Source organism: Bubalus bubalis, chromosome 6, assembly GCF_019923935.1.
Source record: "Bubalus bubalis isolate 160015118507 breed Murrah chromosome 6, NDDB_SH_1, whole genome shotgun sequence".
Taxonomy (NCBI): Eukaryota; Metazoa; Chordata; class Mammalia; order Artiodactyla; family Bovidae; genus Bubalus; species Bubalus bubalis.
In genome coordinates, this window is record NC_059162.1 from 87,222,842 (window position 1) to 87,246,841 (window position 24,000).

A 24,000-nucleotide genomic window follows, 5' to 3' on the forward strand; every position below is an offset into this window, starting at 1 on the left:
AAAATCCCATGGATGGAGGAGCCTGGTAGGCTGCAGTCCATGGTGTCGCTAAGAGTCGGACACTACTGAGCGACTTCACTTTCACTTTTCACTTTCATGCATTGGAGAAGGAAATGGCAACCCACTCCAGTGTTCTTGCCTGGAGAATCCCAGGGACAGGGGAGCCTGGTGGGCTGCCGTCTATGGGGTCGCACAGAGTTGGACATGACTGAAGCGACTTAGCAGCAGCAGCAGACCTGGGGGATGATGAATGATAAGTAACAGGTTAGATATCACGAGTAATAAGATATGGAGGATGAGGGATTCTGACTTAACTGACCTGTGCAGAGATGAACACAGGAGTCCCGAAGTCAAAACATTCATGGGAGTCTAAGTACAGTTTGGTCCAGGAGAGAATCTTTGTCACAACTCAGCCCAGGTTCTTGGGCCGATAGATCTTTTTCCTCCTTTTAAATTATTTAACTTTTTGTTACTACCGTTATAAATCACCTGAAATTTTGTTTTAAGTTATGTTTTCATACATTTTAAATAATGGTGTCATAAATTTTTAAATTGGAAATAAGTATACTTCATAGCTTGATCTAAGTCTTTTTAGGTTGAAACACTTTAAGGGCCTTTTAGGTATATCACTTAGCAGGACTAAAATAACTTAAAGAAATTGTTTTATAAAATAAATTTTGTCTAGAGAATGATGTATATATTTTAAATATTTGTTGTAATTTCACAGATGAACTCATGGGGGAAGTTTTTTGTTCAGGTACTGAAAACAGCATTATTATTTTAGTTGCTAAGTCGTGTCCAACTCTTTGCGACCCTGTGGATTGTAGCCCGCCAGGCCCCTATGTCCATGGGTTTTCCCAGGCAAGAATATTGGAGTGGATTGCCATTTCCTTCTCCAGGGGATCTTCCAAACCCAGGGATTGAATCTGGGTCTCCTACTTTGGCAGGCAGATTCTTTACCACTGAGCCACCTGGGAAGCCACCGAAAACATTACTGGTTGTCAAAATGTCTGTGAATCCTAGGAAGCAGCAGAGAACATTGTTGCCTGGTAGAGTTGGACCTCCTCAGATGTCATCCATAAAATCTCTGATTTCTGTGTTGACAGTGCCTGTGCTCTTACTACCTCTCCTTTGTCGTGTTCTCTGTAGCTTAGTGGAGTTTCTGCTACTGTGCAATATTCGTTTCTAAAATCAGTGCTGAGATAGTTTCCCTTGCATCTGACTCAAGTATGGGCAGATTGTGCCAGATGTCTGATGAGCAGTGGGGGGACTGGTGGTTAAAGGTGAAGATTTATTGTACCAAAAGCCTTCAGTTGTTTATTTGCGCAGTTCATCCCTATTATCACATTGCCTTCCTGATTTTCCTCTTATTAACTCTGTGACCTTGGATAAGTTGTTTAACTTCTCTATGCCTCAGTTTTCTCTTCTATTAGAAGAGTACCTTGAATGTGCTCAATAGTCAATAAATGTGAACTAATGGTAGTTAGAGTAAAACAACTTCTCACTTGGCTCGTTTAAAATAACCGAAGAAGAAAATTCAAATGAGCATTAGAATTTTTAACTATAGCTCTGTATAATTGATTGCTTTTTTATCATTTGGCTAAGAATTTTACAAACTGGAAAAAAACCCATCTATACAGAGAAATATAAAAATTCAAGCCTTTGATGACAAAATTTTAGCATAAGCATAAAGTTTTGGTGGTATGTACTGATTTTGTTATCAGAACTTTTTGTTATCAGAATTTTTCTTTTTGCTCTAGGGGCATAAGAAAATGGTGGCAGGCACTTCCTCCTAACAAGAAGGAACTATTTAAAGAAAGTTTAAGGAAGAATAAATGGAAGCTCTTTCTTGGCTTGAGTAGTTTTGGATTGCTTTTTGTAGTGTTTTATTTTACACATCTGGAAGTGAGTCCAGTCACAGGAAGGAGCAAGCTACTGTTATTGGGGAAAGAACATTTCAGACTTTTATCAGAACTGGAATATGAAGCAGTAAGTAGAAAGACTCATTTTTTAATTAGATTGCTTGATATAATATTCAAAGCAGGAAAGTTTCTTAAACATGAACAATGCACTACTTTTTAATTTTAATCTCTGATGGGGAACGGGCCTTTTTTCCAAAAAGTCTCAGATCTTTCATGCTTTGTATTCCTGCCATCTGCATCACCTTTCCTCACAATCACCCAGCCAACTCCTGATTGCAACATGTCACCTTAAATGTCACTTTCTCAGGAAAGCCTTCCTCGATTATCCCGACTGGGTTAAGCAGTGAGGCTGTGTTAGGCCCTGGGGGGCATCCTTCATAACAGACTGCATTATGAATCAGTCATTTGTAGCTTGATCACTGCTTCGCTGTGTTGGGGCTAGGTATCCTACTTTTATTTTCTCTTTGCATACTGTACTTTGCTTTTAAAAACCACTTATCATGAGGGTAGAAGCATCATAATTATTTGCATAATTATCTATTTGCTGATCTGTCTCCCTTGCTAGACTAACTCCAGGGGTTCAAAGAGCCTGTTTGTTCTGTTTATCATTTTATTTTAAGTACTGGTACAGTGTACAAAGTATGCTTACTATGTATTTTTTTTTAACAAATAGATCTATAATTTGAATTTTTGTATCTTGAAAATTAAGTAGAATAACATAGTTCCCCATCCCCTAAACATCAATTGGGGCAGTTTATTATGTATATATTTTCTTTCTCATTAAAAAAAAAAAAAATCGATTCATTTACTGGTTTCCCTGGGCCTTCACTGCCCATGAGGGCTTTCTCCAGTTGCAGCAAGTGGGAGCTACGCTCTAGTTGCAATGTGCAGGCTTCTCACTGAGGTGGCTTCTCTTGTTGTGGAGCACAGGCTGTGGGTGCACAGGCTTCAGCAGTTGCTGTGTGGGCTCGATAGTTGCAACTCCTGGACTCTAGAGCACAGGCTTCTGTAGTTGTGGCCATGGGCTTAGCTGCCTCGTAGTGTATGAAATCTTTCCAGACCAGGGATTGAACCCATGTCCCCTGCATTGGCAGGCAGACTCTCAACCACTGGGCCACCAGGTTGCCACAGTTTATTATGTTCTTTAAAAAAATTTTTTTTTAAATTATATTCTTTGAATACAAAATAAAGTTGGATTTCAGAAGCCTTAACTCCTTGGAAAGTATAGTAACTCAAGTGAACATCTTACACCCCTGGTGAGTTCCTTGAGGGCAGATCATCTTTCTGTCCCTCATGCTTAGCACACATATGGTATACACACTTCATTTTATTGTTATTTGCTTTATTACACTTTGCAGATACTGCATTTTAAACTTTGGAGGTTTGTGGCAACCTTGCGTCAAGCAGGTCTGTCGGCTCCGTTTTTCCAGCAGCATTTGCTCACTTCCTATTTGTGTCACTTTTCAGTGAGGCAGTATTTTGAGTCTTTTCATTATTATTTGTTAGGCAAAAGAGATTATGTCTCTCTCAAGGCCTAGGTGATGCTTAACAGTTTTTTTTCAGCTATAAAGTGTTCTTTAAGGTGTGTACATGCACACAATAAACAGTGGAAACCAAAGCTTCTTGTGACTTGCTTTACTAAGACACACACTTTGTGGTGAATATCTCAGCAAAGATGTTGAGAACTGGAACTGAACCCACAATATCTCCAACGTGTGCTATATATGCTAAATTAATATTTGTTGAATTTATAGCCTCACTTGACAATTTTGCTGTGGTTAGATTTTTATATATCAATATTTTTATTGATATATAAAAAAATTTATATATTTTTATAATATTGAGCTTCTGAGTTTGTCAGTGGAAAGTTACCATAAAAAAGAAATAACAGATTTTTCACTAAAAAGATTGTTCGATTGTTCTTAATAAAGATAAGACCAATCTCTTTTATACAGGTTATACAGAGATTTGAGATGTTTCTTAGAATAGTCTAGTCAGAAGCAAGTTTGACAAAAGTGTTTTATTAAGGTTGATAAAGGCCTAGTGTTAAATTAGTGTATGTTCTACCATTTATATCACTAAGAAGTTAAAAAAAATTACATACATGTACATATATTTTTAACTTATTTTTAGCCTATGCATGTAATACCTGCTTGATATGAAAATTCAAGCATATGTTCTTATGGGATTATTATAAAGTACTGTAATTACATGTAATCTTGTATCTACTTCAGTAGTGTTCTTTTAAGACAGTTTACATTGGTGACTTGTGCTTTTAGAAAATACTATGTAAAGATTTTGAAATTCATATTCTGTAAAATCATGTTTGTAATATATTATCAAGGTTACAGACTTCTTAATTCATATATGAAAGAAATTACAAATTTTTTGGAAATTCAGTAGTTTCAGAACATCCTTAATTTTCAAATGGATGTCTGAGGAACTTTACAAATAGCTGCTGCTGCTAAGTCGCTTCAATCGTGTCTGACCCTATGCAACCCCATAGACGGCAGCCTACCAGGCTCCCCCATCCCTGGGATTCTCCAGGCAAGAACACTGGAATGGGTTGCCATTTCCTTCTCCATTGCTTGAAAGTGAAAAGTGAAAGTGAAGTCGCTCAGTCCTGTCCGACTCTTAGTGACCCCATGGACTGCAGCCCACCAGGCTCCTCTGTCCATGGGATTTTCCAGGCAAGAGTACTGGAGTGGGGTGCCATTGCCTTCTCTGTACAAATTGCTGAGGAAAGAAGAAAAGCAAAAGACAAAAGAGAAAAGGAAAGATATACCCATCTGAATGCAGAGTTCCGAAGAATAGAAAGGAGAGATAAGAAAGCCTTCCTCAGCAATCAATGCAAAGAAATAGAGGAAAACAATAGAATAGGAAAGACTAGAGAGCTCTTCAAGAAAATTAGAGATACCAGGGGAACATTTCATGCAAAACTGGGCACAATAAAGAACAAAAATGGCATGGACCTAACAGAAGCAGAAGATATTAAGAAGAGGTGGTAAGAATACATAGAAGAACTATACAAAAAAGATCTTCATGACCCAGATAACCATGATGGTGTGATCTCTCACCTAGAACCAGCCATCCTGGAGTCTAAAGTCAAGTGGGCGTTAGGAAGCATCACTATGAACAAAGCTAGTGGAGATGATGGAATTCCAGTTGAGCTATTTCAAATCCTAAAAGATGATGCTGTGAAAGTGTTGTACTCAGTATGCCAGCAAATTTGGAAAACTCAACAGTGGCCACAGGACTGGAAAAGGTCAGTTTTTATTCTAATCCAAAAAAAAGGCAATACCAAAAGATGGTCAAACTACCACACAATAACACTCATTACACATGTTAGTGAAGTAATGCTCAAAATTCTCCAAGCCAGGCTTCAAGTACATGAACTGAGAACTCCCAGATGTTCAAGCTGGTTTTAGAAAAGGCAGAGGAACCAGAAATCAAATTGCCAGCATCTGTTGGATCATCGAAAAAGCAAGAGAGTTCCAGAAAAACATCTGCTTCATTGACTACTCTAAAGCCTTTGACTGTGTGAATCACAACAAACTGGAAAATTCTTAAAGAGATGGGGATGCCAGACCACCTTACCTACCTCCTGAGAAATCTGTATGCAGGTCAAAAGCAACAGTTAGAACCGGACATGGAACAGCAGACTGGTTCCAAATTGGGAAAGGAGTTCGTCAAGGCTGTATATTATCACCTGGCTTATTTAACTTCTATGCAGAGTACATCATGAGAAATTCTGGAGTAGACGAAACAAGCTGAAATCAAGATTGCTGGGAGAAATATCAGTAACTTCAGATATGCAGATGACACCACCCTTATCCAGAAAGCAAAGAGGAACTAAAGAGTTTCTTGATGAAAGTGATAGAGGAGAGTGAAAAAGCCGACTTAAAACTCAACATTTAAAAAACTAAGATCATGGCATCTGGTCCCGTCACTTCATGGCCAATAAATGGGGAAACAAAGGAAACAGTGACAGACTTTATTTTCTTGGGCTCTAAAATCACTGCAGATGGTGACTGCAGCCATGAAATTAAAAGACACTTGCTCCTTAGAAGAAAAGCTATGATCAACCTAAACAGCACATTATAAAGCAGAGACATCACTTTGCTGACTAAAGTCCGTATAGTCAAAGTTATGAATTTTCCAGTAGTTGTGTGTGGATGTGAGAGTTGGACCATAAAGAAAGCTAAGTGCCAAAGAAGTGATGCTTTTGAACTCTGGCGTTGGAAAAGACTCTTGAGAGTCCCTTGGACTGCAAGGAGATCAGACCAGTCCATCCTAAAGGAAATCAATCCTGAGTATTCATTGGAAGGACTGATGCTGAAGCTCCAATACTTTGGTCACCTGACGCAAAGAGCTGACTCATTGGAAAAGACTTGATGCTGGGAAAGATGGAAGGCAGGAGGAAAAGGGGACTACAGAGGATGAGATGGTTGGATGGTATCACCAACTGAATGGGCATGATTTTGACCTAGCTCCAGGAGATTGTGAAGGACAGGGAAGCCTGGTGTGCTGCAGTCTGTGGGGTTACAGAGTCAGGGATAACTGAGCGACTGGAACAGCAAATTTTTTCAAAGTATACTTGAAAGAATCTCTCATGCATATAACTTCAGAAAAAATGTCTTTGTATGGTGGTTAGTCTTAACACAGTAAAAAGAAAATGATATGCTCATTAGTTCTACAGTTTCAGTAATTTCCTTTCAGTCGGTGTAAATAAGACATTTTTGTCTTTTTTCTGGTAGAAGTTTAGCTTTCTTATTAAGCATAGGGCATTTTATGTTATGAAAGAAAGTTTTCATTAATTTTTATTGGAGTATAGTTGCTTTACAGTGTTGTGTTAGTTTCTGCTATACAGTAATTTCTTTTTTTTTTTTTCATTTTTAAAGTCTTTATTGAATTTGTTACAATATTACATTTGTTTTCTGTTTTGGTTTTTTTTGGCCGCAAGGCATGTGGGATCTTAGTTCCCTGACCAGGGATCAAACCTGCACCCCCTGCATTATTAGAAGGCAAAGTCTTAACCACTGGACCACCAGGGAAATTTCACATCTGTTTTCATGCATTGAAAAATTAAGTGGCAGCAATGGTTGAAGAATAAATGAAATATTTGATGGTACAAGCTTGCTAGAAATGATAGAAAGTCAAATGACAGCTCTAGCCGATTATTCTTTTCAGCTCCATACTTGGCTGCTGGGTGTAATTTTGTTTTTTTTTTTTTTTTTATTTTTTTTTTAAATTTTATTTTATTTTTAAACTTTACATAATTGTATTAGTTTTGCCAAATATCAAAATGAATCCACCACAGTTATACATGTGTTCCCCATCCTGAACCCTCCTCCCTCCTCCCTCCCCATTCCATCCCACAGTAATTTCTTTTGTGTTTTGCTTTCTTATATAAAATCTTTATGTTCTCTAAGAAATGCTTTGTTTTCTAAAATATTTAGGAAAGTAGAAATAATATTTAAGCATTTTATTTGTTTATAAGCTAATAGAAAAGATGAATGAAATTTTTATTTCAACCAATTTATAGGAAAAATCTTAAGTTATTAGAACTTACTCCATTTGTGAAAAGCCAAATTTTTGCCTTTGCATAAATAATTCAAATTTGAAAAATTTGAGTATTTACTATATGCAGATTTTTCCATATTTAAAAATTAAAGTATTCAACAACATAGTGCCATATAAATCACTCCTTAAAATAAAGGCTTCCCTAGTAGCTCAGTGGTAAAGAATCCACCTGCCATTGCAGGAGATGAGGGTTCCATCTCTGGGTTGAAAAGATCCCCTGGAGAAGGAAATGACAACCCGCTCCAGTGTTCTTGCCTGGGAAATCCTATGGACAGAGGAGCCTGGTGGGCTACAATCCATGGGGTCGCCAAGAGTCGGGTACAACTTAGTGACTAAACAAACAACAATAAAAGCAATATAAACATTTTGTAGAGCTAACACTCTCTTAGAGACTACTTTTCTTTTTAACCTTTCAGTGGATGGAAGAATTTAAAAATGATATGCTAACTGAGAAAGACGCCCGATATGTGGCTGTTAAAGCAGTGGTTCATCATTTAATTGAATGCAATCAAGATATTCCAGGGATCTCTGAGATCAATTGGATTATTCATGTGGTTGATTCCCCAGATATAAATGCCTTTGTACTTCCAGTAAGTAAATGTTACCCAGCCTAATTTTTAATTGTTAAATTTAATGTCCTTGTTTGTTTTTTTTTTTTTAAATGGTGTTCTCATTGCTTGCATTATTTTCGTTATGGTGCAGAATGGACAAGTATTCATCTTCACTGGACTTTTAAATAGTGTGACTGATATTCATCAGCTTTCCTTCCTTCTGGGCCATGAAATAGCACATGCAGTACTTGAGCATGCTGTAAGTATCTAAAGTGAATGCTCAGTTATTGAAATACTCCTTTGAAGTTAGCAAATTAAATCTTTTAGAGAACTGAATCTTTTCAGTTTTTTTTAATTGATGGTATTTTAGCTTTTAGTAATTGACTTATTCTGTTGCCTCAAAAAGTATGACTGGCTAATTTTGAGAATTTCTATGGTCTTTAGTGTTTGATTCTGAATAATTAGTGTTTCTCTTAAATACTGTTTTTATCACCTGTCTTTTTTGGTAAGAAGTAATTATTCTCAACCTCTAATTATTTCAAATTAGATTTTAAACTTTCCGCAATTATTAACATACTTATAATCTAGTCAGAAAATTAACTGTAGGAAAGTGATATTACTATTTAAGTGGTAAATCAGTTTTCTTGCTTTTTTATTCATTCTCAGAGAATAACTTAGAGCATCTTGGAAAATGTCTAGAATGATATGCTGTATATAATGAATGCAGAGTAATAATAATGATACCTTGCTATTTTACAGTTTACTGAGCTTTTTAATATATACCTTCTCATTAATAATTTTAATACTGTCCTCATGAGGTAGGTATTTAATATCCTTATGTTATATACAAGAACACTAACGTTTAAAAAGACCTTAAATAAAATGACTAATCTGACAAACTGGCAGAATTTGAACTTTAATCAAGGCTTTGTCTTTGCAAGTCCAGCACTGCTTTCTTTTACCACAGTTACCTGGCTGTTTTCAGGTCAATTTATCATACAATTCAGGTTGATTAATGCCCTTGTGAATATACACATCTGTTTGACTTGGTATGAATCTAGAAAAATATTTGTTTACTCATATTTTTATTTTGATGCACTAAAAATGTACATGGCTCATTTGTCTGCATGAGTAGAAAAGGTATATTTTCTAATTAAAAGCACAGAGGTAAATAGTGAAAGGATTGTAAAATGTTGTATCAGAAATGCAAGTAATATTAACTTCAAGTGGAAAAGATAATGTTATTAATCCTTCTAAAAGTCATCTCAAATTCTGTCTTTTCCTTAGAGTATTAATAAGATGAGGTAGGCCAAAGTTGTGCTCTTCTGGAGTGCAAATAGTAATTATTACCTTTATTTCTTCTGAGTTATAGGAAAATTAAAAAAATTTTTTTTCCTTAAACAGATACATATAAGAATCAATCTAAACAGTTGAAATGCATTATATCTTTCTAGAAATGGTTTCATAACTGCAAAATCAATTTTGGTCATTTTTAGCTTTTAAAAGGTATTCATTTCAGTACATTAATTTTCCTGGATCTAGATCAATGTGTTATTCAGCATAATGTTGTCATCTCTGTCTCTGCAAGAACAGTAATTAGATGAAACATAAAAAGCAAATAGCAGGCTCAAAAATAGGAAATAGTTGTTAATATTTCTTTGTTAGGCGTCTTAGCCATTGTCTGTACTATGTTTTCTCTTTCAGGAGTCTCCATTTTTATTTGATCTCGCCTTTTACATTGTTTTTGTTATTCCACAAATATGGATTTTTAAATTTTTTTTTTGGTTTTCTAAGATTATGTAATAGCAATTATATTCTTTAGTAATTACAAGGATTTTCTCTTCTATAATGACTTCATCACTTGGAGTTGTATTCTCTAGTGCTAAAATAATTCCATAATTGTTTTTCATGACTCTCAGTTCTTATAATGAAGCAAAAATTGCTTTGTGAGGGCAGATTATATTAAGAAATATTCTAGGTGATTATTTTTAGTTGTCAGCCATGTTTCATACACTCAAGTAATGTTTCCTGTATTGCCAGTGTCAGCCTGACAGTAACATTTATTAATCAACAATAGTGGGGAGCGGTGACCAGTCCAGTGCATTAAACTTATATTTAGATATTGCTATTCAAAACAACCACTTTAGAACTTTTTTTGGTTACTGCTATAAGTAAATACAAAAAAATCTTGTAACTAAATTTCTTGGTGGGCAATATCAGACTGATAAAATTTCAAACTTGCTTGACTTTTCATATATTAGGTCATGAAATCAAAAGATTTTTATTTAAAATAATTTCCAATATTTTCCTGAATTGTTCTTGTTTTAACTTCTTCATGTGTTCAATAGTGTTTGGTCTCTGTCTAAAAGTAAAAGCATAATAAACACATTTATTTGATTTTTAAAAAGGATTTAGCGACAATATTAGAAACTAACTTCCTGGGTTTGATTCCTTGTTCTTTTTACTAGCAGCTATGTGAATTTGGGCAACTCTTTTAACCTCTCTTCATCCTAGTTTATCTATAAAATAAGAAACAATTGTACATATTTTACAAAATTAGTATGCTTGTTAATATAAGACTCTGTAGGTTAATGAACCTGTCATTATATCTGAATAGTGGTAATAGTTCAAGCAGATACCAGTTGTACAAGTAAATGAATACATAATGTGTAAGCAAGAGACAGGAAGGATAAAGCTCGCAGAAGAAAGAGAACTTGCAGTCTTACTTGGCGAAGTTCAGTTAAACACATGTAATTATTTAATGTCGTTACACACAGTGAGCTAGAAAATATAAGCCTGTACTGTCTGAATTTATTAAGTATAATTTTTATTGTTTTGATTTTTCTCAGGCAGAAAAGGCTAGCTTGGTTCACTTATTGGATTTCCTAGGTCTGATTTTTCTTACGATGATTTGGGCCATTTGTCCTCGAGATAGTTTGGCACTTTTGGGCCAGTGGATACAGTCTAAACTGCAGGAGGTAAGTCTGAGACAAAAACTTGAATTTGTAATAGCTTGTGGTGAGGATATTTTAATATTACTGTAAAGAAAAAAAAATCAGAAATCTTGTCATATTTTATCCTTATCATGAAACATGCATGGCTACTATGTTTTAGTGTCTTATATTTTCTCATTTTTAGTGGATACTCTTAATAATAGGCATTTAAATTAGAAAATACTACTTCTCTTAAATGATGGAGATGGATGGGTAGGAAGGGCTTGGCAGCTTCTGGCGAACATAATTTTTTTGGCATCTTTAGTGTTTCTACAGAGAGAAAACCCAGTCACAACCCTTTCTTTCCTTCCGTTGTTTACCTTCAGATGTTCCTTTGTCTCTCGTAGTGACCGTGGTGTGCTCACTGGATGGCTCTTCCTTCCCCAGATGTTTACATTTCGATGGGGAACTTTTTTTTTTGAGGATAATTGCTTTACAGTGTTGTGTTGGTCTCTCCTGTACGACAGCGTGAATCAGCCATAATTATACGTATATCCTATCCCTCTTGAGCCTCCCTCTCCCCTCCCATCGCACCCCTCTAGGTCATCACAGAGCACCAGGCTGGGCTCCTTGTATTGTATGGCAGCTTCCTACTAGTTATCTGTTTTACACGTGGTAGTATATATATGTCAGTGCCACTTTCTCAACTCTTCCCACCCTCTCCTTCCCCACCTGTGTCCAGAAGTCCTTTTTCTATGTCTTCATTCCTTTCCTGCAAATAGGTTCATCAGCACTCTTGGGGAGCTCTTAAAACCTGTAAACTTTTATGGGCACAGGATTGGCAGAAGCTGCCTACTTTCTCCCACCACCTCATTCCAGCTAAGCTAGTATTACCTGGTAAATATTGAAAGGACAGTATTAATAGGTGTTTGTTAACTTTTGCTTTATGTATAATGATAGTCATCTGATAAAATTTGTGGGGTCCTCCATCTTGCTCAAAACAGTACACTACTGAAAGGAGGTCTTGCAATCTTAATATTTGCTTTGCTGGCTGTGATTATTTTATTTTACATCTTTCATCATATATTTCCTCTTGTCCTGGGAGGTTTGGTTATTTAGGAACAATCTGTTATTTGTGTATATTCAGTGATTTGTGGAGCACCCATCAGAGTGCCATCTGGGTGCTGTTTAAATCTAATCTGTAAAAATCTTTGAGACAAATTGCTTTGGAAATTGAATAACTAAATCTTTTATTCATTGTTACCGTATCATTTGGTTTCATTTTTATTGAAGTAAAAGTTCTTAAAGGGAAAAAGAAAAAATGGTTATTGCTTAAGTTACAAAATCTCATATTTTGAATTTTATTTTTATCATTCATGTGCTGGGAAGTCAAAGAAGGTAATGCAGGTTTTCCATCATTTATCAGTAGATAGCATTTTGTGTAATGGAATCAGAAGATTATGTCATAAAGAAGATGACTGGAAGCTGTTTCTCTGTTGAAATGCTTAATGATCCTGTTGCTTGAGTATAATTCTTTAATAATTACACTGAAACTCAAGTAAGGATTACTTCTGTTTGAACTCTTTTTTTTTTCCTCTATTTTTTTCTCTGAATCAAGGCCACCTCCCAATAATTTTGGTGATGAGGAAATGCTTCTTTCTTGCTCATGGTGATTGGAGGGCAGAGGGGACTCTGATAGTGAAGTTATTGAGGGGGAAATGCTGACATTCTTTTGTCAGAGAAAGGAAGAGAGGAAGGAAGAAGGAGGGGCTCTCACTTAACCATTTGGATATAGTGTAGCAGGCCTCATAGAGCGCTACCAGTTAAGGTTTTGAGAGCTATTAGTAATACTTACAATAGCTAGCATGTATTGAGTACATACTATATGGTAGGCACCATGATAAACACTGTAAATTAATTTTGTACAGGGGCTAAGAATACAGGCTCTGATCAGATGGATCTATGCTTCAATTTAGTCTCTATTAGATTTAAATTCTGTAGAACCTCAACAGATTGCTGCACTTGTTATAGGTCTCAGTTTCTTTATCTGTAAGTTCAGATAGTAGTGGCTAACTCAAAGCATTATTGAAGGTTAAATGATAACATTTAAAGCAGTATTTCTCAATATAAGCACTATTCACATTTTGAATTAACAAAGAATTGACAAGATAATTCTTTGTTGTGGGGAATTGTCCTCTGCATTGCAGAAAGTTTAGTAGCCTCCACACATTTAGATGCCTCTACCCACTAAATAGGGACTTCCCTGGTGGCTCAGATGGTAAAAGCATCAGCCTGCAATGCGGGAGACCTGGGTTTGATCCCTGGGTTGGGAAGATCCCCTGGAGAAGGAAATGGCAGCCCACTCCAGTATTGTTGCCTGGAAAATCTCATGGACAGAGGAGCCTGGCAGGCTACAGTCCATGGGGTCACCAAGGGTCGGACACGACTGAGCGACTTCACTTCACTTCACCCGCTAGATGCCAGTAGCTCTCCCCACTTCTTCCCACCCCCAGCTGCAGCTGTGACAATGAAAACTATCAGCAGACATTTCCAAATGTCCCCAAGGGACGCAAATCACGTTCTGTTGGTAACCACCGGTTGAAAGCATTTAGCCCAGCACCTGGTATAAAGCAAGGACTCAACAAATAGGAGTTATGACTTGCTCATTTTAACCCTCTATGCAACTCTAGGAGTTTGGTACTATATGAAGTACTGCTATACTTGGCCACTATATGAAGTCACTGCTTCATTTTACATATGAAACTATTGGGCTTAGAAGGGTGGAAAAATACAGCTCAGAGGTAATAGTTAATAAGCACTCAGGCTTGAACATGTTTCTCTCCTTTCAAAGCCAATGTTTTTCATCAGTTTATACTAGTTATACTATTAATGCCAGTCAATTTGTGGGGACACCTGTAGAACAGCTTTTGGTGAGTGAAGCCAGTATATAATACAGTTCAGCAATCTAAAACAGACATGATCGAGAAGGAAGCAAGTCATATCTAATGGTCATGTACTGTGGACTAGATTGACTTAGTTATTTCTAGCCATCACTGACAGGTAATTAATTGCTTCCCCAATTAATAGCTCTTTTCTCAAAAAGTCCTGCCTATCCATCTTCTACAAAGTTTTAGTACGTACTGAAAATTAGTATTTAACTGAAAGCATTCACATAAATACAAGTAATTAGGAAAATTAAAGTTACAATATCTATTTGTATTTTTTTATTGAAGTTGGAAGAAAAGCTCATTTTCCTAACTAATCAATACTTGGAAAACAAAGAAGAAATTAAGATAATACATCAAAGAAAGAACATTGTGCTATATGGTTAATTTTCTAACTGAAATAAATCTCCTAGTAGTGTCACTGGCTACTATATAGCTGCAGTTTTTCACTTTTATTTTAAGACTGAAAGATCAGAATGTTTCTTGGCCATAATAAAAAAACCTATGTCAATAAACTTTCTCAGGGAATCCTCTACATAGTAAGTGGAGATATAATCAGAAAAAAATAAAAGGACTCTGATACTGTGGACTCCAAAAATTTGTAGGCATGGTTTTTTCCTATTCGTTCCTTGTTTTTAAAATATTAGTCTGATGGGGGAAATAAAGGCTGCATAGTTTTATACCATGGTGTGCTTTAAATGTTAATCATAGCATAAGAACTATATCCTAGATAATCCATGAAATTTATTTTAAAAATCTCATTTTGTTGCTGCTTTTTTTTAATGAAATAAATAGCCTGAATGGAACCTTTCTTTCTTATTTCTTAGTTTTTGTTTGATAGACCATATAGTAGAACGCTGGAGGCTGAAGCTGACAAAATTGGACTACAGCTTGCTGCCAAGGTAAAAAGTTTAGAGGTTGAAAATACACTATCTCCTTCGTATAACAAAATACAATTGTATGTTGTCTTAACGAGGTTTGTCGTGGGCGTAGAATGAGACTTTGACTATATATAATTTTTCACTAATACCTTTCTAAAAATAATTTTATTTATTTATTCTGGGCTGTTCCGGATCTTTTTTGCTGCATGGGCTTTTCTCTGGTTGTGGCGAGTGGGGGCTACCCTGTAGTTGTGCTGCGTGGGCTTCTCATTGCAGTGGCTTCTCTTGTGGAATACGGGCTCTAGGGCACATGGGCTTCAGTAAATGGCCACATGTGGGCTCAGTGGTTGTAGCTCCTGGGCTCAAGAGCGCAGGCTCAGCAGTTACGGTGCACAGGCTTAGTCTCTCTGCAGCATGGGGGGCTGGGTGCGGGGAGGGTCTTCTTCCTGGACCAGAGATCAAACCCATGTCTCCTGCATTAGCTGGTGGATTCTTTACCACTGAGCCACCAGGGAAGCCCGTCATCAATATCTTTTTAGGTCTGTCCCCTCTGGAAGCTATTGCTATCTTTATTTGACTCTTTTCCCTTGTTTTGCTGATCTAAGGAGGCTTTCCGAATAAGATGATGTATAACTGTTCTTCCCCACTTGGAAAAGGTTTTATCTTGTTATAGCTATAATCTCAGCTGAACAAACTGAATTTTTACCATTTAAATAAATGGTAGAAGAACAGTCTTATTACTTTATATCTTTTAGGTTATAATTTTTGTTATAGCAGATGACTTATTTTTGCTAGCCACAGAGAGCAGCTCTGGGGTCTTATTTTGGTTTATGTTGGGTTTATTTGAAGCTACCTCATGCCTGGCTACTGTTTTTATCATGTGTGATAACTGTGTATTAGTAGGACTTAACATTAGAAGTAAAACTGCAATTTTAAAAATTGGTGAAAACAGTGCCACTTCACATGTTAAATTCAAATTGTATTTGATTCTTTGTTGAGTTTTCAGTAGTTATCAGAAATCCTAACTATTGAAAATCACTCTTACCTGAATTTCTCATCATGCATTTCATGTATTTAATTACATAAATTGAGATAAAAATTCAAAGTTCAAAAAATTCAATAAATCCAAAAAAGCTATGTTCTTTGAATGTTGCATAAGCACAATTAAATTAATTTTCAGACCTCATAGATTAAAGGGTTCCCAAATAGTCGACCACACTCTATCAAGAATTTCCCAATTTTAATGTACTACAGTCTGTGAAATTTTCCATCTAGGTAAGTGCCTTCTGTGTTCTGGTTCAGAAATATTTGCTTATTTCAATAAGTTGTTCCTGTTTTATTTCCAAGAAGTTTTCTTGTTTTGTTAAATATAAGGAAGAGGTCAAGATAATTTTTTCCCCATGTGCATATCTAATAGACTCAGCACTGATTATTGAAGATTTTCTTTTCTCCACTAAACTTCAATTTCTGTGTCATGAATGCGGGAGGCTATATGTAAGTCTGTTTCTGGACTCCCTGTTGTATTCCACTGGTTCGTTATTTATCTTTGAGCCAATACCACCTTTTCATTGTAACTGTGTAATAAATTTCGACATCTCATTTCTTGATGCTGAAGCTGAAGCTCCAATACTTTGGCTACCTGATGTGAAGAGCCTACTCATTGGAAAAGATACTGATGCTGGGAAAGATTGAAGGCAGGAGAAGGGGACAGCAGAGGATGAGAAGGTTAGATAGCATCACTGATTCAGTAGACATACATTTGAGCAAATTCTAGGAGATAGTAGATGACAGGGGAGCCTGGCAGGCTGCAGTCCATGGGGTCACAAAGAGTCAGACATGACTTAGCAACTGACAACAACAACATGCCCAGTAGTGGGGTTACTGGATCATATGGTGGTTTTTGGAGAAAAAAATGGCAACTCACTCCAGTATTCTTGCCTGGGAAACCCTATGGACAGAGGAGCTTGGCAAGCTACATTCCATGGGGTTGCAAGAGTCGGATACAACTTCGCGACTGAACCACCACCATGGTGGTATTAGGCGTAACTTGTTAAGGATCTCCATGCTGTTCTCCACAATGACTGTATCAGTTTACGTTCCCACAACAATGCAGTATGGTTCCCTTTTCTCCACACCTTCTCCAGCGTTTATTGTTTGTAGTTTTTCTGATGATGGCTGTTACAATTGCTGTGAGATAATGCCTCATAGTAGTTTTGATTTTCATTTCTCTAATAGTGAATAATGTCGAACATCTTTTTATGAGCTTCTTGGCCATCCCTGTGTCTTCTTTGGAGAAATGTCTGATTTCTAAGTTTTGACTCTCTGGTCCTGATATACAGTCAAAGGCTCTTCTCAGTCACCTCCTTCTGCTTGGATTTCTTTTGATTTCTGCATATATTCTTAGTCTCTTGCTCTTCACTGCTTAAAATTTAATAAGATCTGCTGGTTGGAGTGAAACAGAGGATCAGACTCACCTCAATGAGCTTTCCTTCTTTCTGGGATTTTGGCTTTTCTAGTCTTGGTTGACTTGATAACTCTCCAGTACCTTTGAACAAGTATTATTTATGTTTTATCCAAATTTTCTAATCACTTTTGATGGAAACTTTGGTCTGCTATAATAAGCTACTTGTCTCTATCACTGTTAGGAGAGGAACTCCCTAATGCAGTCTTTTAAATAGCTATCTAATATTCTGTAATTTGGATAACTCATTTAACTATATGCTTGTTGATGAACTTCTGGAGGTACTTCTAGTTTTTGTTGTTGTTACTGTTTTTATTGCAATAATTCTGAAATTGACAACCTTATACACATATCCTTCCGCTCCTTGGGCTTTTATAGCTATAGGGTGGAGTTGCTGGCATTTCAATTTTTACTTTAAAAGACACTCTCAATTATTTCAGAATGTTACTAGCAAGTCTTACCAGTGACAAACCAGAATGCCTTTTTAAATTCCCCTCAACAGCACTGTTCTTAATACCTTTTTTGTTAATTTGGACAAAAAATGAGATCTCAAAAATTGCTTTTAAAACTTGAATTTTCTTGCTTAGCAGTAAAGCTGAGCACAATGTTTTATTTTCATTGGCTCTTTTAAAAACGATTTCTTCTTTTGTGGCTTGCCTTTTATTGTGTTTTGATGAGTAGATTTTAAAAACACATATTCTAGCCTCCCCCCTTGGAAATTCAGAATCAGTAGCTAGGTGACCAAGGTCTGAGTCTGGAGTGTCTTTAGGAGCTGCAAGTGATTCTGATATCCAGTCAGATTTGGAAATTACTACTTTGAGTAATCAAATGTCAGTTTTGTGTTTTGAGGTCATTTGGTAAGTTAAATTTCCTGTTTTATTAAAAAAAAAGAAATTAAACTAGAGAAGTTATTAAAGAAATATTGATATTCCTTTGATTATTTATGATATGCAATCCATATTATATATATTTTAAAGAGTATATCTGGGTAGATAAAACTATGATTTCACGTTCTTTGTGTTGTGGACTAGTGACCTTTTACCAGTTGTGATATTATGGTATGTTTATTTAGTTCAAAGGAGAAAAACAGTATTGCTGCAGATGTTAAGTGATGAATCCATAGTGATGAAGTAATATCTTTATTATGGAGCACTTAGGATATAAAAATGCCATCTCTGAATACAAGTATTTCTTCTCCTGCCAAAGGGAGAAATAAGTATGAAAACCTAAATTATGTTTATACTACCACTTTATTCTGTGTCACCTTTGTAGATAGTAACACTGTTATCTGCCATTTAATATTTATTATATTTTTATACTTTGCTTAGCATTTTGTATGATCAGATTGATCATATTCTTTGCAGTCAAAGGTGGAGAAGCTCTATACAGTCAGTAAAAACAAGATCGGGAGCTGACTGTGGCTCAGATCATGAACACCTTATTGCCAAATTCAGACTTAAATTGAGGAAAGTAGGGAAAACCACTAGACCATTCAGGTATGACCTAATCAAATCCCTTGTGATTATGCAGTGGAAGTGACAAATAGATTCAAGGGATTAGATCTGATAGAGTGCCTGAAGAACTATGGATGGAGGTTCATGACATTGTACAGGAGGCTGTGATCAAGACCATCCTCAAGAAAAAGAAATGCAAAGAGGCAAAATGGCTGTCAGAGGAGGCCTTACAAATAGCTGAGAAAAGGAGAGAAGCGAAAGGCAAAGGAGAAAAGGAAAGATATTCCCATTTGAACGCAGAATTCAAAGAATAGCAAGGAGAGATAAGAAAGCCTTCCTCAGTGATCAATGCAAAGAAATAGAGGAAAACAATAGAATAGGAAAGACTAGAGATCTCTTCAAGAAAATTAGAGATACCAAGGGAACAATTCATCCAAAGATAGGTACAGTAAAGGACAGAAATGGTAGGGACCTAACAGAAGCAGAAGATATTAAGAAGAGTTGGCAAGAATTGGCAGAAGAACTATGCAAAAAAGATCGCCACGACACAGATAATTATGATGGTGTGATCACTCACCTAGACCCAGACATCCTGGAACGAAAAGTCAAGTGGGCCTTAGGAAGCATCACTATGAACAGAGGTAGTGAGGGTGATGGAATTCCAGTTGAGCTATTTCAAATCCTAAAAGATAATGCTGTGAAAGTGCTGCACTCACTATGCCAGCAAATTTGGAAAACTCACCAGTGGTCACAGAACTGGAAAAGGTCAGTTTTCATTCCAATTCCAAAGAAAAACAATGCCAAAGAATGCTCGAACTACCACACAATTACACTCATCTCACATGATAGCAAAGTAATGGTCAAATTTCTCCAAGCCAGGCTTCAGCAGTATGTGAACTATGAACTTCCAGATGTTCAAGCTGGTTTTAGAAAAGGCAGAGGAACCAGAGATCAAATTGCCAACATCCATTGGATCATTGAAAAAACAAGGGAGTTCCAGAAAAACATCTCCTTCTGCTTTATTGACTATGCCAAAGCCTTTGACTGTGTGGATCACAACAGACTGGAAAATTCTTCAAGAGATGGGAATACCAGACCACCTGATCTGCCTCCTGAGAAATCTTATGCAGGTCAAGAAGCAACAGTTAGAACTAGACATGGAACAACAGACTGGTTCTAAATTGGGAAAGGAGTTCGTCAAGGCTGTATATTGTCACCCTGCTTATTTAACTTATATGCAGAGTACATCATGAGAAATGCTGGACTGGATGAAGCACAAGTTGAAATCAAGATTGCTGGGAGAAATATCAATAACCTCAGATATGCAGATGATACCACCCTTACGGCAGAAAGAGAAGAGGAACTAAAGAGCCTCTTGATGAAAGTGAAAGAGGAGAGTGAAAAAGTTGGCTTAAAACTCAACATTCAGAAAACTAAGATCATGACATCTGGTCCCATCACTTCATGGGAAATAGATGGGGAAACAGTGGAAACAGTGACAGACTTTATTTTTTGGGGCTCTAAACTCACTGCAGATGGTGATTGCAGCCATGAAATTAAAAGACACTTGCTCCTTGAAAGAAAAGTTATGACCAACCTAGACAGCGTATTAAAAAGCAGAGACATTACTTTGTCAACAAAGGTCCGTGTAGTCAAAGCTATGGTTTTTCCAGTCGTCATGTATGAATGTGAGAGTTGGACTATAAAGAAAGCTGAGTGCTGAAGAATGGATGCTTTTGAACTGTGGTATTGAAGAAGACTCTTGAGCGTCCCTGGGACAGCAAGGAGATCCAATCAGTCCAACCTAAAGGAAATCAGTCCTGAATATTCATTGGAAGTATTGATGGTGAAGCTGAAACTGTCAATACTTTGGCCATCTAATGTGAAGAACTGACTCATTGGAAAAGACCTTGATGCTGGTAAAAATTGAAGGCAGGAGGAGAAGGGGATAACTTAGAGAATCAGATGGTTGGATGGCATCACTGACTCAATGGACATGAGTTTGAGTAAATTCCAGGAGTTGTTGATGGACAGGGAGGTGTGCTGCAGTCCACGGGGTCACAAAGAGTCAGACATGACTGAGCGACTGAACTGAACTGAACCTCCATGGTCAGTTTGAATATCCGGAACTTGACTCTTAATTTGTGGCGTGTGTCCTCTTTTTGGACACTGATGCATCAGACTCCGTTGACTTCTAGCCACTTAATAGATCACGTAATTCTCTTATTCCTGATCATTTCCTTATCAAGCAACCTTCTGACTGTAGTCTGGCTTCCTTTGCCTGGACTGCCTTGCGTGCGAGGGAGAGAACGTGCTGACTTGAGGACACACATGCCCTGTGCCCTTGTAGTTTGGGTAGTTGTAGTTACTGCTGTCAGCTAATAGGCTGGCATTCCGATTTTACGTCCGTCTAGTGAGCTTGGTTAATGGAAACTGTTCCTGAAAGATGGATCTATTGGTCATGTGCTGTCCCATTGGATTTATGAGCTTTTAAGGCCAAGGGCTAAATAGAAATACGGAAAATCCATTAGAATCAAGTTACTCAAGATGCCTCTTTCATGGTAAGCAGCTTCTCTCCTCTAGAGACACTGTGTCTACTCTGCTGTTGGCTGTGAGTGAGTTTGTTTTTTATATTTGCATTCTTAACAGTTGTAGTTTTAATTTTTCATTTAATTTTTATAAAAATTAAAAAACTTTAAATTATTACATAAATAACCAGAATGACAAATACAGTTGTAAAAACGGGTAGAACTAAGGTGTCCTAAGCACAGAGTAACAGCTAACTGTCCAGCTGACAAAAAGACAGCCCGATTTTGTTGTCTGTGTTTATTCATTTGTCCCTGTAAAAAGAATTTGACACTTTACCGTCATTTACAGAAATGATTCTTGTTTATTTGATTTCACAAAAAGCTGTACCATGTTCATATATTTTTTGAGTATCTGTTTCTTAAATATGAGAAAGAAAACTAGTTTTCTTTTGTTTGCTAAGCTGGGGGACAGCCTCTTGATTATTTTTGATTGTCATACTGACTGTGGAGGTAGGATTGCTGGTGTTTAGTGGGCATGCAGTCGGCAGGGATCTTAAATACCCTGTAGTGGCCCAGAGAGCTCTCCAGAATGAGGTATTGTCCAGCCCCCAAATCTTGAAAGTGCCCCTCTTAAGAAACATAGTTGGCTGATTGCTTCAAGTGATCTGAGTAACTGTGTACATAGCACCATCTAGTGGGGGAAATAGCAATAGGTAATAAGCAAAAATTAAAAAATCTGAACTTTCTGTAAAATGATAAGTTATAGAATCCCAGATTTTTGAAGCAGGAAGGAAAACTGGAGATAATCTGATCCATCTTCTCCTTTTACAGATTAGAATATTAGGGCCCAAAGAGGTGCAGTGATTTGTCCAGTAACATACGTGTGTGTGTGCGTGCTAAGTCGTTTCAGTTGTGTCCAACTCTGCAATCCTATGGACTGTAGCCCACCAGGCTCCTCTATCCATGGAGTTTTCAGGCAAGAATAATGGAGTGGGTTCCCTTGTTACGGGCTTCCCAGGTGGCACTAGTGGTGAAGAACCCGCCTATCAGTGCAAGAGATGAGGCAGACGCAGGTTCAGTGCCTGGGTCGGGAAGATCAAGGGCATGGCAACTCACTCCAGTATTCTTGCTGGAGAATCCCATGGGCAGAGGAGCCTGGTGGGCTGGAGTCCATCGAGTCGTAGAGCTGGATACAACTGAAGCGACTTAGCACGCAGTTAGTATTACAGCAAGAGCCAGGGCTAGAATTCAGGTCTCAGTTTCCCAGGTTGGTAATCTGAGCCTTTTACATAGCGAACTGACTATCTTTGTGTCCTATTTGTGTTAAAGTCTTATGTTTTTAGTGATTTATTTAAGAAAGAAAGAATAATAAATGAGAACATCTCATTTACTAGGTGTGCCATGAAGTAAGCTCCCATAATGCATGTATTATAGATTACATCTTATTTTGAACCTGATTGTTTCACTTAGAGAAATGAGACAAGCTGTTGTGATTTCATTTAATTTTTTTTAGTTGCTCTGATTTCAGTACAAGTTTTTGAATCTTATGATAAAACATTTTAGGATAGATAAATAAATGCATGAAAATTTATTAAAATTATGTAGAACTGACATGTTGGCAATCAAAAATGCAGAAAACTTTAAAATGAAATGAATTATAAAATAATGGAAGTTGTCATTTTTCCTCTTTGTTGGGGTACATAAAATTGATTTTGATAAGTCATTTTTTTTCTTTTTAAGTGAGTGGGGTTGGCACATATTGAGAATAGTTTAGCAATAACCATCCCAGGACTATGTCACATTTAGTTGGAAAAGAGCAGTTTTTAATTATTGACTGGAAAATATTGTTTAAACAAGAAGTGGGTTGTAAGGTGAGCTTTAACAAGTGATACGATATTGGCAAAAGGAACCTGTAAGAGACTGAAATAAACTGAGACATCCTGGTAGATGATGATGGTAATGGTAGTGATGGTAACAATGATGATGATTTTTGACAACAGTGATAATAATAGTTCATTTCTTTATGTATTGCTCATGTTCTGAGTGTTTTTAAATATGCTACCTCTTTTAATCTTCATAGCAACCCTGTGAAGTACAATTATTCTCTCATTTTTATGGATGAAACTGAGGGATGGAGAAAGCAAGTAACTTGTCAAAGGGCTCACAGATAATAAAGTTTTCCCCTCCTACTTCTGAAATGGAACTTTTTGATAATATTGGGTTGGCCAAAAGTTTTGCTCTGTAAGATAGTATGGAATAACTCGAACAAACTTTTTGGTCAACCTAATGCTTTAACCTGCTAGGAACAGTTTTGGACATCTGTCCTGTTGTCCGTAAAATGACCATTTTTATATATGTTTTCAGTTCCTTTAAATTTAATATAGCCTCAGTGTATTCTTCTACATCTAAGAATCTAGTTACCCTTCTGCTACAGTTCTTTATAGTGGTATCTCAGATGGCTGTTTTATCTACCACATGTCTATGTAGAATACAGGGGAGAATGCCAGAATGACTCAGAGAAGTGTAGGGTGTTGTTGCCATTCCAAAGAAAAATTCAGAACTGCTAGTGTCAGAATTTACCTCTTAGAGAACATGATATCTGGCAGGAGTTTTTTTTGGAGAGTCTAGGTGAATAGAAAGACCAGGATTTAGAGATACTTTTCTTCTGCCCCATTTCTCTTTCTCTCTTCCTCTGGGACTTCTATAATGTATAAATTGGTCTGCTGATGGGTAATATCGCAT

At 36.8% G+C, this 24,000-nt stretch overlaps 1 protein-coding gene across 5 annotated transcripts in view; it reads left to right on the forward strand.

The window, feature by feature from the left end:
- Positions 1-24,000, forward strand: part of OMA1 (OMA1 zinc metallopeptidase) — a 107,410-nt gene that overhangs the window by 12,892 nt on the left and 70,518 nt on the right. For all 5 annotated transcript variants that reach the window (XM_044944942.2, XM_006048269.4, XM_006048268.4 and 2 more), the window contains exons 3-7: positions 1,761-1,989; positions 7,922-8,095; positions 8,208-8,315; positions 10,906-11,034; positions 14,762-14,836. In XM_044944942.2, the coding sequence (XP_044800877.2) occupies positions 1,761-1,989; positions 7,922-8,095; positions 8,208-8,315; positions 10,906-11,034; positions 14,762-14,836 (715 nt within the window). The remainder of the gene's footprint in view (positions 1-1,760; positions 1,990-7,921; positions 8,096-8,207; positions 8,316-10,905; positions 11,035-14,761; positions 14,837-24,000) is intronic.